General features: G+C 39.0%; 4 protein-coding genes across 4 annotated transcripts; 3 read left to right on the forward strand and 1 right to left on the reverse strand.

Moving 5' to 3' along the window:
• Positions 1-360: 360 nt before the first annotated feature.
• Positions 361-1,132, reverse strand: BDBG_17022 (uncharacterized protein; the record flags this gene model as incomplete). The annotated part of the gene is made up of 3 exons (XM_031724836.1): positions 361-648; positions 875-920; positions 1,038-1,132. The coding sequence occupies 3 exons, from the start codon at positions 1,130-1,132 to the stop codon at positions 361-363; spliced, it is 429 nt and encodes a 142-aa protein (XP_031578249.1).
• A 636-nt stretch (positions 1,133-1,768) lies between these two features.
• On the forward strand, positions 1,769-2,375 carry BDBG_04327 (uncharacterized protein; the record flags this gene model as incomplete). Its single annotated transcript, XM_002625412.1, has 4 exons — positions 1,769-1,869; positions 1,900-1,964; positions 2,030-2,200; positions 2,254-2,375. The coding sequence occupies 4 exons, from the start codon at positions 1,769-1,771 to the stop codon at positions 2,373-2,375; spliced, it is 459 nt and encodes a 152-aa protein (XP_002625458.1).
• Positions 2,376-9,057: 6,682 nt separating this feature from the next.
• Positions 9,058-10,575, forward strand: BDBG_04328 (uncharacterized protein; the record flags this gene model as incomplete). The annotated part of the gene is made up of 5 exons (XM_031721622.1): positions 9,058-9,130; positions 9,213-9,277; positions 9,364-9,895; positions 9,949-10,304; positions 10,375-10,575. 5 exons carry the CDS (start codon positions 9,058-9,060, stop codon positions 10,573-10,575), a joined length of 1,227 nt encoding a protein of 408 aa, XP_031578250.1.
• A 1,885-nt stretch (positions 10,576-12,460) lies between these two features.
• Positions 12,461-13,895, forward strand: BDBG_04329 (uncharacterized protein; the record flags this gene model as incomplete). Its single annotated transcript, XM_002625414.1, has 6 exons — positions 12,461-12,631; positions 12,696-12,732; positions 12,797-12,864; positions 12,924-13,300; positions 13,378-13,445; positions 13,543-13,895. The coding sequence occupies 6 exons, from the start codon at positions 12,461-12,463 to the stop codon at positions 13,893-13,895; spliced, it is 1,074 nt and encodes a 357-aa protein (XP_002625460.1).
• Positions 13,896-16,711: the final 2,816 nt, after the last annotated feature.

The following is a 16,711-nucleotide window of genomic DNA, read 5'->3' on the forward strand; positions in this document are numbered from 1 at the left end:
AATCTTGATTAATCTCTGTCATATTTCTTGAAATATATTAATATTGTGAAAGAGAGCATTATCAAATTACATTACCAGATGATATCATTAAAAATATATTAATATTGTGAATATCAATGTTGAAAAAATGTTGATACTTATACATTATAGTGATTTGTGAATCATGATAGTTAAATATATATATATATATATATATTATTCCTGACTTGATTACAACTTGTACAATAATTTTTAAAAACTCAAAATTAATTTCAATTATTAATAATTATGAACTTACAACTAACTAATATAAAAAGAAAAAAACTTTTTCTACTCATCATCTTTCTGCTCTTTCTCATTCTTCTTATCATTCTCTACAATTCACTTCTCATTCTTCTTCTCCTTCTCCTCCTCCTCATCTGAGGTGATAACCACCTCAAAATCTCCCTCTGCTGCCTTCTCAGAGAAGGGTTCCCACTGCTCCCCCTCAGCCAGGTCAACCTGCACCTCAAAATCCCGCATTTCCTGGTCTGCTGCCTCGGGTTCCACCCCAGCAGCAAGCAGATTGGCATGCTCAGAGAGCAGGGCTGCCTCCTCAATGTTCTGGATCATGGAGCGCATTCGAGACCTGAACAAGGCCTCAATTCCCTCCTCCTCTGCCAGCTCCTGCTAATCAATTAGAGAACAGAAGTGTTATCAAAAATCATTATCTCTCAATAAATAAAAAACTTACCAGTTTTGACTTCTTTATCTTCTGCTTCAACACTCTCTCAATCTTCTTCTGCTGCTGCTTATTTGCAGTAACACTCTTCTCATCTCTCTCTCTCTTCACCTTGATCTCAAATCATTCTCAGAACTTCTCCTGGTCTCACTGCTGCTGCATGAGGCTCTTCACTGTCTTCTTCTTCAATCTCTCACAGGCGGTGCCATTCACATTATTTCTATACTTAGTTCAGTCTAAATCTATCAGAAGTGTTACTTAAAATTGTTATCATTCTGCTCTCTTGCAGAGCCTCTTCAAGGCATTATAATGTGTCTTGCAATCTGTCTCCTCTCACTTGAACATCTTCTTCTTCTCTTCCTTCAATCTGTGACAGTGCTCACGCGCCTTGGTGGTCCGCAGGACCGCAGAATATTTGAAGAGAGATGACATGATTGGTTTCGGTGAGCATTGAAGAGGGGTGAAGGCAGGAGAGGCGGCTAGAAATGATATGATGATGGTGATAATGATGATGATGATAATGGTAATGATGATGGTGATAGTGATGATGATGATGATGATGATGATAATGATAATGATGATGAAAGAAAGAGTGCATTGAAATATATTACTGACTTACCAAATATAAAGAGACTCAAAGAAAATATTAACAGCTTTCAGCAATGTACAGAAACAGCTACAGTGTTGCATGGCAACATCATCTTCATTCAATACATGCACTGTTGATATTCTTTGTATACAGTTATTATATAATCTGTATCAGAGATACATGCAGAAAACAGATCTTTATTGCTAGGACAAATGATTGCAGCAATTCTCTGTTTTCATATCATAAAGATAAGTTGTTCTCATTTCTTTCTTCTCTCTTTTCTCTTCTTCAATCAACCACTAATTCCAAGCTGGTATGAAAACTATTAAAACACTCTCAGAAACCCTCAAATTGAAGAGTATAGACTAATCAAATTTCAAATGCAGAAGAAACCAAATTACCTTCTACAGATTCAATTACTCACCCTCCCTCAAATAAAACAGCAGTCGTGTCCCCCCCCCCCCCCAACCAAATGAAACATGGCCCGCGAAAAGCGAGTACCACGCCAGGCCATAATGGCCAACACAGCCCCAGCACGCAGGGCTGCATATGCGCAGCGTGTGCTGGACTGGGAGGCTGTGTGAGTTGCAAACCGGTGGCAGCATCCCAGGGAGAGCCGTGCGGCGTGGGAAAGCCGCAACCCTCAGCCATGTGCGCAGAGGGTGGATCGCCGCAGTAAGTGCATGTGCATTGAAGTAACACTTTTTGGTAACACTCAGTCTCTGATATGATGAAAATAGAGTCTCTCCATGAGATCTGTTTTTATCAGAAGTCAGAGAATCTTATATTCCTCAAGGCCACCTTCACGCGCCTTGTCTGTGAAATCAATGGAGGGAATCATCGATTCCAGTGTTCTGCCCTTGATGCCATTCAAGTGACAGCAGAGTCCACCCTGGTCACACTTTTTGAGTGTATGTTTTCTAATTATTCACATTTATATAGATATATACTGATTATTTATTAGGTGGTGTTAAGGCAATGGCTCATCGCGGCCGTGTTACTCTCACTGTGAGGGATACACAGTTGATGATGAACATTGTGAAGACTCTGAAGAGTGAATATTTTGAGAATGCTGCAGCTCTGTGACCTTGATTTTTTTTTGTTTTTGTTTTTTGTTTTTTTCTTTTCCTTTTCTTTTTTTTTTTTTGTTGTGATTTTTTCTTGTTGTTTTGTTTTTTGTTTTTTTGTTATTTTTTGTATTTTATATTTTTTTTTTAATTAAAATGATATTAATTATGATCTGTGTTCAGAAAAGTAATAATATTTGATAACACTCTCTGTTGAATTTTCAACAAATGAGCACTATGTTATGATATTATGTAAGTGAGAAATGATTTCATGATCTCATTTGATACCATTTTCAATAATGAGATCAGAATGAAAATGTGACTAAGAATTCAAACATATTCTTTATCTGAGACTAGATTTTTATTTGAAAAGTGAATCTGGGACCTTTAATATCTGAAATAACGTGATTTGGAATCAATGTGATGAACACAAACCATGATCAGAAGTAATGCTTTTAGGCAACGTGACAACTGTAAAGTTTGATCCTGGTTCCAGACACGGTCACACGGTCAGTCTACACTGAATAGATCAGTATAATATTTATAGATCTTATATAACAAAGTGAAAAACATTAGAAAAGAAAAAGAGAGAGAAAGTGCAGAAATCAGTGATTAGAGTGAATATTTATATACATACACAGTAAAGCTTCAGAGTGAAAGAATAGGAATTTCATGAGTTTTCAGCTGAGAATTGATCTCTGAGAATTGAAGCTTTGGCAGAGAATTAGCAATCAAGAATCAAAGCCTCAGTAGAAATCTGTGAAGTGTAATGAAATAGTCTATATAATTAATCAGGCGTAGCCTGTCACATGATCACTTCATTCTCATGACAGTTAATAATCTCACTTATACAATTCATGCTAATAATAAGTCTGTTATAGAGCTATTCTCTTCTGAAGCAATTTCACACTGCTTGAAGTATATAGAGATCTGTTGTCACATTTTTCATAATCTTATCTGCAAGAATAAGATATCTATTCAATATGTTTCATCTGCTGAGAACGCGGTAGATTAGCTTACTAAATCACTTGAAATAATGAAAGATATATATTGAAAGGAGAATATTAAGATGAAGAAGATAGAGAAATAGAGGGATAAAAAATGATGAATCTCATGACTGGTTTTTCATTACTACACATTTTTCAGTCATTTTTTATACCTATACTTGATTTGAAGGTGAATTTTGTATGTAGCATCATATACAGTTACTCTGATGAGTGAGAGTGTCAGATCACGTGATCTGGCTTACTAATTCTTTCATTATATAACTTCTTACAAGCTAGCAACCTTTCAATTATATAAGGTTTACATTTTTCACAACTAGACTGGCTGCCAGAACTATGAATTTCACATTTAATCTCATTTGATCTAGTCTCATACATTTCTTGGCGTGAATCCCGCTGGGACTAGCCATCAAAAAAACATGCAAAGTGACTATATATCAGATCTTAAAATGAAACCATGACTTGAAAAAAATGAGAAAGTGATTTCATTTGATCTCATTTAGTCTCATTCTTGACATAAAGTTACTATTTTTAGACATTTTAAGGTTTTTTTTAGACTATTTTTAATTTTTTAAAAAGTAACACTTTTTGATAACACTCAAATGAGATTTAAAGTTATTTAAAGCAATAAAAATAATTTAAATTGAGAAGTGAAAATCATGATCTCATTTGAAAAATGTAACAAGAGTAGACAGTAAGTCTCACTGAGACAGTATAGAACTACTATCTAATGTTAAAACTGTGTAATGAGATCAGTCAAATTGATAATAAGACTATCAAAAAATCTGATCCTGGTCTCAGACACGGTCACACGGTCAGTCTATTCACAACATCATCATACATTATTGAAGTTAAATACTGCTTATTCATAAGATCTTGGCAAAAGACACAAGTATGACTGCTCAATTCACTGAACACCTGGCCTTTTTCATCTGTACTTTGTAAAAAGTAGCTGTATTATTAGTACAGATACTCTGCTCACTGAACAGTCATGATATTAGAGCTGTACTTTTCAAAAAAAAGTGAAGATCTGTACAAAAAGAACGAGTACACACGGCCGCACTGAACAGGCTCTCAGTCTAATTTTATCACAGCTATAATGAAATCTTAATAAGATTGTCAAAGGTTCTCTTATTCAAGCAGAATTGAATGCTCATCATGAGATAGAAATTGAATGTCACTTGCAGACAGCCAAACATCTTCAAATGAAAAATACACATTATCAAGTACACAGTATAGAAGGTATAAAGATGAATAAGAATATCAATCAGCAGATTGAAGCTCATCGGGTAAAGAAGATTCAAAAGGATTGAAGATGTATTAATCATTAACATTGCGTAGATATGGCACATCAGGCTGCACAGACTCAAGAAATCCGTGAGACAGATCAAGAGGTTATAAATATTGAATTAATAGATATGAGAGATGCAGAGGACCTTTTTTTTTATAGATAAAGAGAAGAATTCTAATATATCAAGACATTGAAGTTACAAATATATTCATTCTTGATGAAAAGTAACATTGCAGTGATAATGACATTGTGATGAGAGGCACTCACTCACGGATGTGATGATGGGTTTTTAGCGTAGGAACGTGTACAATTCAGTTTACGAAATTAACCGTGCCATGCTTACCCACTCTCTCTAGTGAGTGCGCCACAGTGTACGGATTCTACGGAAAACCACACTGTATAGAAAATATTTTCAATATCTTCATTCTTCATCTTCAAATAATTATTATTAATTATAATCATGCCTAAATCTTCTAATTACACTGAGAAGCAGTTGAAAAGAGCTGTTAACACATATAAAAGCAATTCAAAATTAAAAATCATGTCTCTGTCATGAGAATTCAAAGTCTCATATATCATCTTGTATGAGAGAATCAACAGAAAGAAATCAAGAACTATGAGAGTTTCACTGAATTGAGCATTGAATAACAGTCAGAAAGAGATAATTAAAATATAAATTCATCAGTTGAATATTAATTTTTGCCTGTTCATTATCAAGTATATCAAAGCTGCTGTGAACTGCATGTTAAGACAGCATTATACAGATTCAGAGACTGCACCTTTCACAGTAAGTAAGATATGAGTATATTAATTCATCAAACACCTGTCAGATTATAAATGAGTCAAGCAAAAGCTCATGAATTCAAAATGAGTGTCTTGTGAGAATATAAGCTTTATTATCAACTGATTTAATTGATATGAAGCTGTCTTCAATCAATATTATTTTTTTCACTGTGATATCTACAACTTTGATGAGATTGAATTTCAAGAAGAAGAAGAATGTGAACAGTGAGTTATAACTGTCTTTAAAGATATGAATTCTGTCATACAGTTATCATACTCTCGTGGATTAATAACAGTAATGAAGTATGTTAGTACAGATAACACAGTATTAAATTCATTGATTATAATAAAATCAAAGATTCATCTAGAGAATTAGTATACATACTTCAACTTATCTGATAACTACATTATCACTGCATCTGAGTCTGGCTTTACAAATGATAAGATTGAATTTAAATAGATCAAGTGATTCAATAAGATGATAAAAAAGTGTCAAATGAACAGTCATCAACTGCTATTAATGAATAATCATGATTCTTATCTTACAGAAGAATTCATTCAATACTGTGATCTTTATAAGATTATTTTGTTTAAATTCTTATCTTATATAAGTCATATTCTACAATCTCTTGATGATGTATTTTTTCAGCAGTATAAGCATTATTATACAAAGACAGTTAATGAGGTCATCTGCTATGAATATGAGCAGTATAATGACAGACAATTCCTTGCTAATCTGAAGAGTGTTTGACTGTAAGCATTCAAACCTGACACTGTGAGAGCTGGCTTTATCAACCATGAAATGTATCCAGTTAATCATGATATAATTCTCAATCAATTAAGACCTCTTATCATTGATGATGCTCTGAATCTCAACATATACAATGATAATGATGATGTGTGTAATCACTTTATCTCATCATCTGCAGATTAATCATCAACTGTCTTCTTATAATTAATCTTCTCAGAGACAGTTGCAAAACTATGTCATCAAATCAATACAGCAGTCAAGATCTTAGAAGATATGAAGAATACCCTTACACCTGGTTTGACAAGATGATTGAACAAGATCTTCAAGAGTAGCATGATTCAGGCAGAATTGAATATGCACTGTAAGAGTGAACTTGCAGATCATTATTGAGCAAATAGATGTCAGGTTGTCAAATCCTCTTACAGGTAGATGCAAGTAGATGAAGTCCTCACTATTAAGAATGCCAATTGCAAGATTATAATCTGTAGAGCAGATGAGATGAAAAAGATGTTCAATAAGAATCTTCAATTGATTGAAATCAAATCTACAAAATCTACAGTCACTCAATCATAATAAGATAATTCTATAGAATCTCAATCTACAGTGGATTCTACACCTTCTAATGAGTATATAGATAATCTTTATATTATAGATAGATGTGGTGATGATTATTAATTAATTTTTGAAGATCACTATATTCAAAATATTTTCTGTACAGTGTGGTTTTCTGTACACTGTGGCGCACTCACTAGAGAGAGTGAGTAAGCATGGCACGGTTATTGGTTGGTGCTTCAGAGCTAGCTAACAGCTTAGTTAGTTAGTGGTTCCCAGACGCGGGGATAAGAGCTTGTACAAGGTTAAACGTGCAACCGAACAACGCCTTAAGTGAGTGGTGAGAATAGGGGTAAGGAGATCCGCGAGGAGCGGGATTTCTTCCAGGGGCGGGCACATACATCTCCACAGTGGATATGAAGATAGATAGATCAAGACGATCGATGGATGAGAAAGTTGGAGCAAGCATGTGAGAGAAACCACAGGATGGGATGGTGAATCTGTACTCCGTACTCCGTAGCGTAGTGTAGCCAACAAACTAGATTGCACTTCTGAGCTAGTTAACAGCTTATTAGTTGGTTAACTAGTTACACTAGTTAGTTAATGATATTGCGCTACTTGTGCCTCGCGGCCAGACCAGGGGATAGTAGTTAGCATCGTATAGTTAGTTAGCTAGCTCCTCATGATATTATAAGATTCAACCATCTCACAACAACCTCAGCATGAAATCGTCCTACATCTCTATCTATTATTAATTTACCTTTCTCTCTGATGATTTAAGCTCTCAAGAACTACCACATTCGTTCTAAATTTCGGCCACAATAAATGTACTTTCTTCTTAGAAGGCAATGCCTAACGCCTTCTGTGGAGTTATCCTGCTCCCAGATCCCTAGTGGCCTGATGTTGAATCCAGCTCTCTACTTTCCCCCTCCCCCACCGTCGCCGCCCTTGGTACGCAGAGGTGTGAGGTCTCCATCGAACGTTTGATCAAATTGCTGCCACAGGGGTAGGTATCATTCACGGTCGTACTATTATTATCCTTTCTTCTTATGTCGATCATCATGACGTTGATGCTTTGGAAATGGGGACTTTGTACGGGCTTTGCTATCCATCCACGATTCCTGCTGGCAATTGCTTATCCTACTCTACTCCTCGGTCATATACAGAATGAGAATGCCATTATCACCTCGGTCTGTCAAAGCTTCTTCTTCTGATTTTGGTCATTGGTTACTAGGGGCGCTGCCCGAACACATTAGACCTGGGGACTACCGATGCCAGTGGATCTGAACTCTCCTCTCTACGCTGATCCCTGAACTCCCTAGTTATGCCGTGCCTTCCAATGATGATTTGAAGCTAGCGACGACGTCTTCCTCTCGTCTGCTATGACTCGGAAAACCCTGTTCCCGGATCTTTGACACACTCCACTCTCTACAGAACTTAAACTCGAGATATTATCAAGACCTTACAATAATAAGGCATGTATGTCGAGAGCTAGCACAGCTTACGCACGCTCCTTGATAACCTTCCTAGGAGTTGGGGCCAGGCCCTTCATATCAGCAATTGGCTTCCCGATACTTCTCTGAAGACATTGACCGTACAATAGGGTTTCGCAACGCCGCCACCAAAGGGGTTGAATTGTCGTCGGCCACTCAAGTTAATCTCAGGGGCTAACAAGAATTTCAATTTGTGTTCACCGATTCGAGTCCATCTATTTGGTTTGGTGACAACCATGGTCCGGGCATTGCTCGAGCCACCTTGAGCATCCCTGAGGCCACAAAACCCCTGTTTATTGGCAGGGTTTGATGTAAAATCTCCCTCTTCTCCCGGATGTTCAAGTATTGCTAATGAATCTATCGTGTTCAGCGGCTTAAAGTCGTATCACTCGGGGTCGGTGAATTGATCAACCATCCTCATACCGCTCCTGAGCGTCCTTCCCAAGGGATGGATTTTTTTCATGCCTATTCTCATTTATGGATACCCTCTATCCCAACTTATGAAGTCCTGGAAATTATTACGCTTCAGCCACCTGCACCCTCTTCCAGTCGCACTTTGAGCCACTGGTCATCGTCGACTTCGGGGCCCCCGGTGGCTAGCTTCTGAGTTCCCTTGTACGGCTCGTGTGTTATTTAACACAATATACACACATCCTCTGATGGGATTCGAAATGATATATGCTAACGGAAAGTCCTTACAATTTGGATCCAACGGCGGCTACGAGCTCTCATTTCTAATCGATGGTCCGAGGGCGGACGGATCAACAGAATTCGCATTCTAGACGACAGCCACGAGGACTACCTCTTCAACGACTTACCGGGAAACAATGGCCCGGATAGTAGGCGTATTGATCGCCACTTGTCTGGACTACAGGGCTACCTACGCTATTCAGTGCCGCAGTGTCCTAGTAGTGCTAATTCTGACCCAGGTATCAGAGCTGCACAGCAACATTCGCTACAATACCCCTTTGATTAAATGCAGATATTCATCCAATCTCGGAACCGCCACCTGGCAATGCTATCACCGGCTTTATCGGTGTGCAGTCGGTAAGTACTGCATTTCTTCAGCAAGCGCAAGATATAATCTAACGAAAGGAAAAATTAGCCTTGCCAAGATATCTTCATCCGATTAGGTATCCAACATCAACCGTGTGACCAACCAGCGTGTGAACCTTGCGGATAAAGATAGAGGCGTCCACGTATCTTATACGATATCCAAAGATGAATTACGGTACGACGATGAATTCTCCGAATCCATCGGAGGCCCTAATAGTTACAAGACTTATGCACACTTGAAAGGCTTGCGGCGTATTCAGGCATCCACAGGGATCGAAGGTCGAAGTAGGAGCCCCAAGCGCTTATCCGGCTTGAAGTTCGATTACTATGGCGCACCTTCAGCTATAGTAAGACAGTGGATGGATGACGATGATGTTTTTGAGCTCTCTGCAGACGAGAACATTCAATCCATAACGGTCTGGTTAACTACAATCCAAATCGCTCGCCTGGCATCCCATTGGCCATTGGCGACAAGGTCAAGTCCCAGCCGTACGGTTCGAGGCGACCTCTGCGCGCGAACTGTGATGTTTCAGTCTTCAGAAGTGGATTCCTTTTCATCGAATGACATGCAGATCCAATATCAAAGAGGACCTAATCAAGATCTTGCCAGTACTCTAGCTTACTCAGTAGATTTTTTTTCACCCTAACATTGCTTTAGACAGGCATTTCTTGGGTCTTGAATTCATCATATGTTCGAGTCCGTGCCGTCATTTTAGAGAAAACAGCTAGAACCTTGAGCGTGATCCCGGGGCACTTCTTGCCGTTTGACCAAGCGCAGAAAATCTACTTTCAAAGAAAAGCAGAAGTCGGCCACAGGACCAGATCATCACTGCCCATGGCTACTTCCACGACAACTCGTTTCTTGGTCTTGTATTCCGCTATGGCATCTGGGACAATGGGGCGAGCAGGCGATATTGACATGGTTGCTGATGCGCATCAAACTCTTGAATCTCCGCCTGTCTCCCAGGTCGTTGGTATGTTTGTTGGAATTAGACGTCATCACATTCAGAGTCTGAAGGTAAGAAGATCTTGACTTTTTTTCACTCCTCTTCAAATGCTACTATTACTCATGCCTCCCTGTTAATCAGTGCAAAACTCTGGAGTTTGCAGTGAAGCCTTCGGACGAGCAGGATGTGCCTTTCGGAAAGACATGCATATTGTTTAAAGACAAGGCGTCAGCGGCAGATTACACACCAATATCCCATACGGAATTGGTATATGGACCCCCAAAGGAGGTGAGATCTGTTGGTATTTATGTCAGCTGTCAGGCTATACGAGTCCGAGGGTGATGCAGTGAAGTTAACGCTAGCTCTTCAACTTCATCATAGTCTCATAAGCTCTCTGGCTAAGAGGTAGAAGAGCGTATCTCTATTGCAAGCTCATTCAAAACACTTTCATTATATTGTCATTCAGAATGCGTTGACTCTGCTGTCACGTCTACTCAGCGCCGTCATATTAACAAGTTAAATAATTATCATGATCACAGCCTGTCAGGCCCCGGGACTCTTACCACCTAGGTTCAATAAACTTTTATGAGACAGCTGGCTTCTTGCCAGTGCCTGGCACCCACCTATATAGTAGTGGCACGCCTGCGTCTGCGCCTGCCCCCAACCCCTGAGACAGATTTTCAAACATCAAACAATTGTGGAAGAAAATTTTATTTTTTATTTTTAACTTTTCAGCTGCCATCGTGATGTATTTGCTCAAAATCTGGGGTTTCAGAGAGCACGACTTGTTTAATTCCTTGAACAGAAAAAGTTCTTTTTTATTTTAATGCTGAGGTTGAATCAGACTCTACATCACACCACACCAGCAGTCACTCACTGGTGATCTCAATCAACTTCTTCTTCTTAGTGCACTAGACATTTCCTATGTCAAATGCGCCACCAACGAAGAAAGCCAAAATAAACTTTCATCAAGGGAGGTAAGTAGGTGCCAGGCGCAGATGCAGGCCGGGGCCATCAATGAAGGTTTCTCCAGACGCCAGGTTCGCTTAATTTATGTATGAATCAATGATCGCTCACAAGTTGTCAAGACTGGCCAGGAAGAACTTGCCTAATGATTCATGCATGACTCATCATCCATGAGACTTTGAATTTACCTTTTTTTTTATTTATGCTCAGTTGCATGAACTTCTGCGTCCTGGAACCTGGAAGCATGTGGTTGAAGTGTTCGTTGGGCTGGAGGCTCCCCCTTCAAACGATTCAAACCAGGCTAGCACAAAGTCAAATCCAAGCTAGGGATTCAAAGTTCGAAGAACAGAAGCCGAACGAACTTCTTGATGCGGAGAAATGGAATAATAATACATAGGACATAGGACATAGCAATAATAACTAGGACATAGCATAGGGTTCACAGACTTCACGACAAGTCCATTTCCATTCTGATGAACATTGATCTAAATTGCTGACTGAGAACAGATTTTGATCAAGAAAGTGATCGTGTTTCCTGAAGAAAATCCCCGCCGAGTCTGATGTCCGTCCGCCTCCTCCTCCTCCTCCTCCTCCTCCCCCCCCCCCCCCTTTTTTCTAATAATATATAATTCATCAGCTCTCCCGGAGTCTGGGGACAGTGGAGTGGTGGAGTGGGGAGGAAATCAGATGGGGTCAAACCTTGAATCCCCACATCTCTCCGCCTCTCTGGCTCTTAGCTCTCTTTTTTACTGAGCTAAACCTTTCAGACGCGTTCTGGTGCTGCGTTCTGGCCTCTTACTTTTGAGGTTTGATAGTTGCTCGTTAAAACCTACTCAAATCATCACATCGGACTCAGCATCAACAAAGTTTAAAAAAGAAAAATGGGTTCGACCCTCTTTTTCTTGAGTATTTGTACTGCCGTTATGGACTATATTTTTCACAAAATCCAACTGTTGCTGGGTATTTTCAAAAGCGTCTGCCTTCGTTGGAAACGCCAACATCGCTGGCTACGACTCGTGAACGAGGGAAATCCTATTCTAGGGGAGTGCTTTCGCCTTTGCCTCTTGCACACGGTGCCTCCGCTAACCCCCTCATATGCGTCTGCTGAATTGGACAACTGGGATTGAAATTCACGACCTGCTACTCGTACGCCTGCGACATCAACTCTTGGTCTTCCTGCTCTCCGGCGCTGTGAACTCGTGAGGAGGTAGACCTGTATTTTGAGTGCGAATTCGGCTCTGATGGTGAGCCTGTTCCAAGCATGGCTAACTTCGGGCCGACGGCCCCCGGGCATGAGAACAGAGGATGGAGGCTATTTGTCGTTACAGTAGTGATGATCATCGTGTCTGGCTTCTTTGTCGTCGTTCGACTTTCCGCGAGATATATTCGGAATGGAATTAGGGTGGATGACTGGGTAATCGTGGCAGCGTTGGTAGGTCAACGCCGCGGTGTCTTTGGCGCCTGCTTGAAATGGGACGTTTCTAACGAGATCACAGGCTGCTGCCGTCGGATTTTCTATCGCTCATGTCCTAGGTCAGTTGCGTGTATGTGCTCGAAAGAACCGATTTATGGGTGCTTACGAAAATTTTCAACCTAGCGGTGCAACACGGGTTCGGTAGACACGAGCATGAGCTCACCCCCCAGGAAAGGATCGATGCATTAATAGTAATCTCTCTCCAAAAAACTTCATTTTGCTGGTTTCGCCACTAACTTTGATTACCCAGTGGATCTTCGTTGCTCAAGTGTTATACAAGGTGATCCTATGCCTTACGAAAACGTCGATTGTATTGCTCTACCTCCGAGTCTTTTACGCCCAGAAGTCATTCCGCTGGACTTGCTATGTCCTTATCGCATTCAACATAGTATCGGGAATTGCATTTATCCCACCCACTATCTGGCAGTGTTCGCCCGTGCATGCGTTTTGGGATCGCTCAGTGCCACATCGATGTATCAAAAATCTTGCTAACTGGCTATCATACGCGCTGATCAATATTTTGACCGACGTGGCGATCTTGATCCTGCCGATACGGCAAGTCATGCACCTCCAGTTGAGAAGGAATGACAAAATCGCCGTTATTTTTGTTTTTGCTCTTGGCGGGTTGTAAGGAGATCCACCCCCCTTTTAATATATTCGATTGAGGGAGCGAAAATTGTTCAGGACTGACGGGATAACCGCAGCGTTTGCATCACAAGCATCATTCGTACCACAGTCATCGCAAGAGGGTCGGAAGTATATGATGTAACATGTTAGTGTGCCACTACTCATTTTCTCCTCTTTCCTCAGCTTTATCACCAACAAAAGCCACTCAGTCATAAATTAACCCTCATCTAACCTAACCTCAGGGAGCCCGATCCCCGTCTCGATATGGAGCACCATCGAAACAAACACAGGCATAATCTGCGCCTGCCTGCCTATGATCCGACAACCGCTCTCGATACTCTTCCCGAGCCTCTTCTCCAGTTCAGAGCGCAGCGGATCAAAACAACCCAGCAGCCGAGCCAACAACTTGAGGAACCGGAGTCAAGGTCGCCGAACAGGCGAGCATTCGATCCCTACGAACTCGAGCACACCGTGGGCCCGCCATAGCCGCGAGGAACCCGTATACATGACGGCCATCAAGCCCCGCAAAGACGGAATTCCAAATCGGACTGAAAGCGAAGAGAGTATGATATATGTCCACGAGATCTCTGTTTGAATAGACATTTCTAGCTAGCTAGCTGCCTCTCTATCTACAGTCGCTATGCTTTCTTCGCTCCGCTAATTCTAGCAGTGCTGTAAGCACTGCTCCACATCTAGAAGGGGGTGTGGGGGGGACGCCTGTTAAATAAAATATATAGGATTGAACATAATTGCGGAAAACCTACTATAATCTCAGTGCTATTATGTTACATCTAAGTACAATTTTGTTTCTTTTTCTGGTTCCAATTGTTAAGAAATTCATAGCAACGGTTACCATACCGGAAAAACGTAGGCTTATTATACGACCGGGTTATGGTTGTTCCGCTGTGCCAGTCACCGACACCGTCACTGAACTGTAAATCTTAATATAATGGTGGATAAGCGATGGAATCATTATAAACAAGTTATGAACAGGAAAAAATTATCATTGTATTGACAATGTCACTGATTCCTATCTACATAATCACTAATTCTAAAAAACATCTCATTCATTGAAATTGTTTAGACTGGCCGGCGGGACCATGAATTTCACATTTGATCCCATTTGGTCTGGTCTCATACATTTCTTGGCATGAGTCCCACCAGGACCAAGCCTCAAAAAAATCTGAAAATGGACCATTTCTGAGAGAAATGGTGTGAAAAATGACCAGATTTAATTCAAGAACAGTGAAATGAGAGTAATTTCTCAGAATAAACTATGAAAGATGATCATTCTTTCAAAATCAGAATGAAACTGAGACTGAAGATTAAAATCAGTCTCATTCAGTTCATTCAGTAATTGCTTATATAATCAGAATTTAGTAACAATTATTGATAATGCTCATGAAACAACTAAATACATTCTTATACAAGTTTATTCTTCACTTTCTCATGAAAACTACACTTCTCTGATATACTGTGATCAGAGATATTAAACTGTCTGATAATTTCATATTTTATAATTATGAGTTTCTTGATTGTTTCTTCTTATAATTGTTCTCAGTGATAGTGATAAATATCTTAACTTGAGTTAAACTTTCACTTCATTTTCATCTCTGTCAATGAAATTATCAGAATATCACATGTCATCAGTACAATAGTTGAATATATACTCTCAATAATCTTTTATAACTTTAGAATTGATTTGATGTATAAATTTATCAGATTATCTTGAAAATAGCAGTCAAATTCAGTTTTATAAGTATATAGTTTTATCTGATTTTCAGTTGTAATCAATGTATGCAAGTTCTGTTTCAAAGTTAGTATTATAGTTCCATATAATATAAAGTGTTATTAAAGATCATTACTTACTAGGAAATTGTATTTCACTGTCTTCATATCTTGAATATCTGCTCATTCAAATCTCTGATAGTTGACATTGTAGTAGTCTTAGATTAATTTAATATACAAGTCTCATTTCTTCTCTGTTCAATCTTGAGAAGTGTAAATATTAACTCAACAGAAGAGATCTAGTAGAGCTGCTATAGTATAGTACTCTGTAAAAGATTGTTCAGTTTTACTGTAGTAATATACTAGTTTATTCCTTGCAGTAATAATAGCCTGTGCTATAGCATTATCTCAGACTGAATTTCTTTTTAAGTGATTCAACTGCTTCTTAAGATGTAAGAATAAGTGCTCACAGGCAATTATTCAGGTGTTTGCAGCTTGGCGTGATATGTACTGTTAACTACTAGAAGTATTCATGATAGAAATATAAAATGTAGAGATTAAATATATAATAGCATTTAAGCTGAGTTATGAATAGTATTCACAAACTTCAGTCTATATAGTTATGTGTAGTTAAGAGCTGCTAGCTCTATTAGTTATATGAGAGATAGAAATAGAGATAAAGAATCTGTAAGAAGCAGGATTTCTTACATACTCTTCTCTCTCTAAGACTTTATTCATGAAGTCTTTCACTGAGTGACTTCATAGAATCAGCTCAGTACTGCAGTGATACTCACTAAAAACTCTTCATATCTATAAAAAACCTTAGTGAGGAAAAATCCCTTGTTACTGTGAAGAGAAAAGAGTCTGTCACTCAGTTTCTTATTCTGTAAGATTCTTTATAATCTACAGATTCTTCTCTAACTATCACACAGATTCATCTCACATCTTTTATATAGAAGAGTTCTGGTTAACTCTCAATCATTTTCATAAGATTCTTGTATAATCATTATACAGATTCATCTTACAGATGAATCACTCTCTGTGAGATCATTCTCATCAAAGAGAAGCATTTATAAGTTAATCTTTCACTTATTCTTATAAATCATTGTTCTTTGACACTGTAGAATTGTGAGGAATTTTTCATTCTTTCATCAACTCTATAGAATTGTAGAATCAAGATATCTGCAGTCTGCAATCACTCTTTGTAGTTATATAGAAAGATTCAGATCTGTGATTCACAATCACTCTTATTTGCTAGAGTGATCTGACTATTTCACAGAATTACTCACAGTGTAAGCAAATCTCTTTAGAGTAGTATAAATATCTCAGATCTGTCTGTGAAATCTCATCTTCTTTTCTCTTTTTCTGTAACAGCTTTTATTTTTATAAACTGTGAGTATTCTCATTCATCTGCAAAGTGTTTTCACTCAGATAATAGAGAGAGAGTGTTTCTGACAATATCTGTGTATTGATTCAAGAACTTCTCAAGAATAAAAATTTTTTTCAATTTTAATATCTTCATAAATGATGTCTGACTGCTGCTGAGCTTCTTATGAGTGTTCTCATGACTTCTCTGATTGCTTTTTGCCAGCTGGTGAAGCAGGGATGCTGTCACTCATAACTGTGCCTTCATCTCTTTCAGCCCTGTCACTGCATCCGATCTTCAGGTCAGTGGTCAACCCC

Source organism: Blastomyces gilchristii (genome assembly GCF_000003855.2).
Source record: "Blastomyces gilchristii SLH14081 genomic scaffold supercont1.7, whole genome shotgun sequence".
Lineage (NCBI taxonomy): Eukaryota > Fungi > Ascomycota > Eurotiomycetes > Onygenales > Ajellomycetaceae > Blastomyces > Blastomyces gilchristii.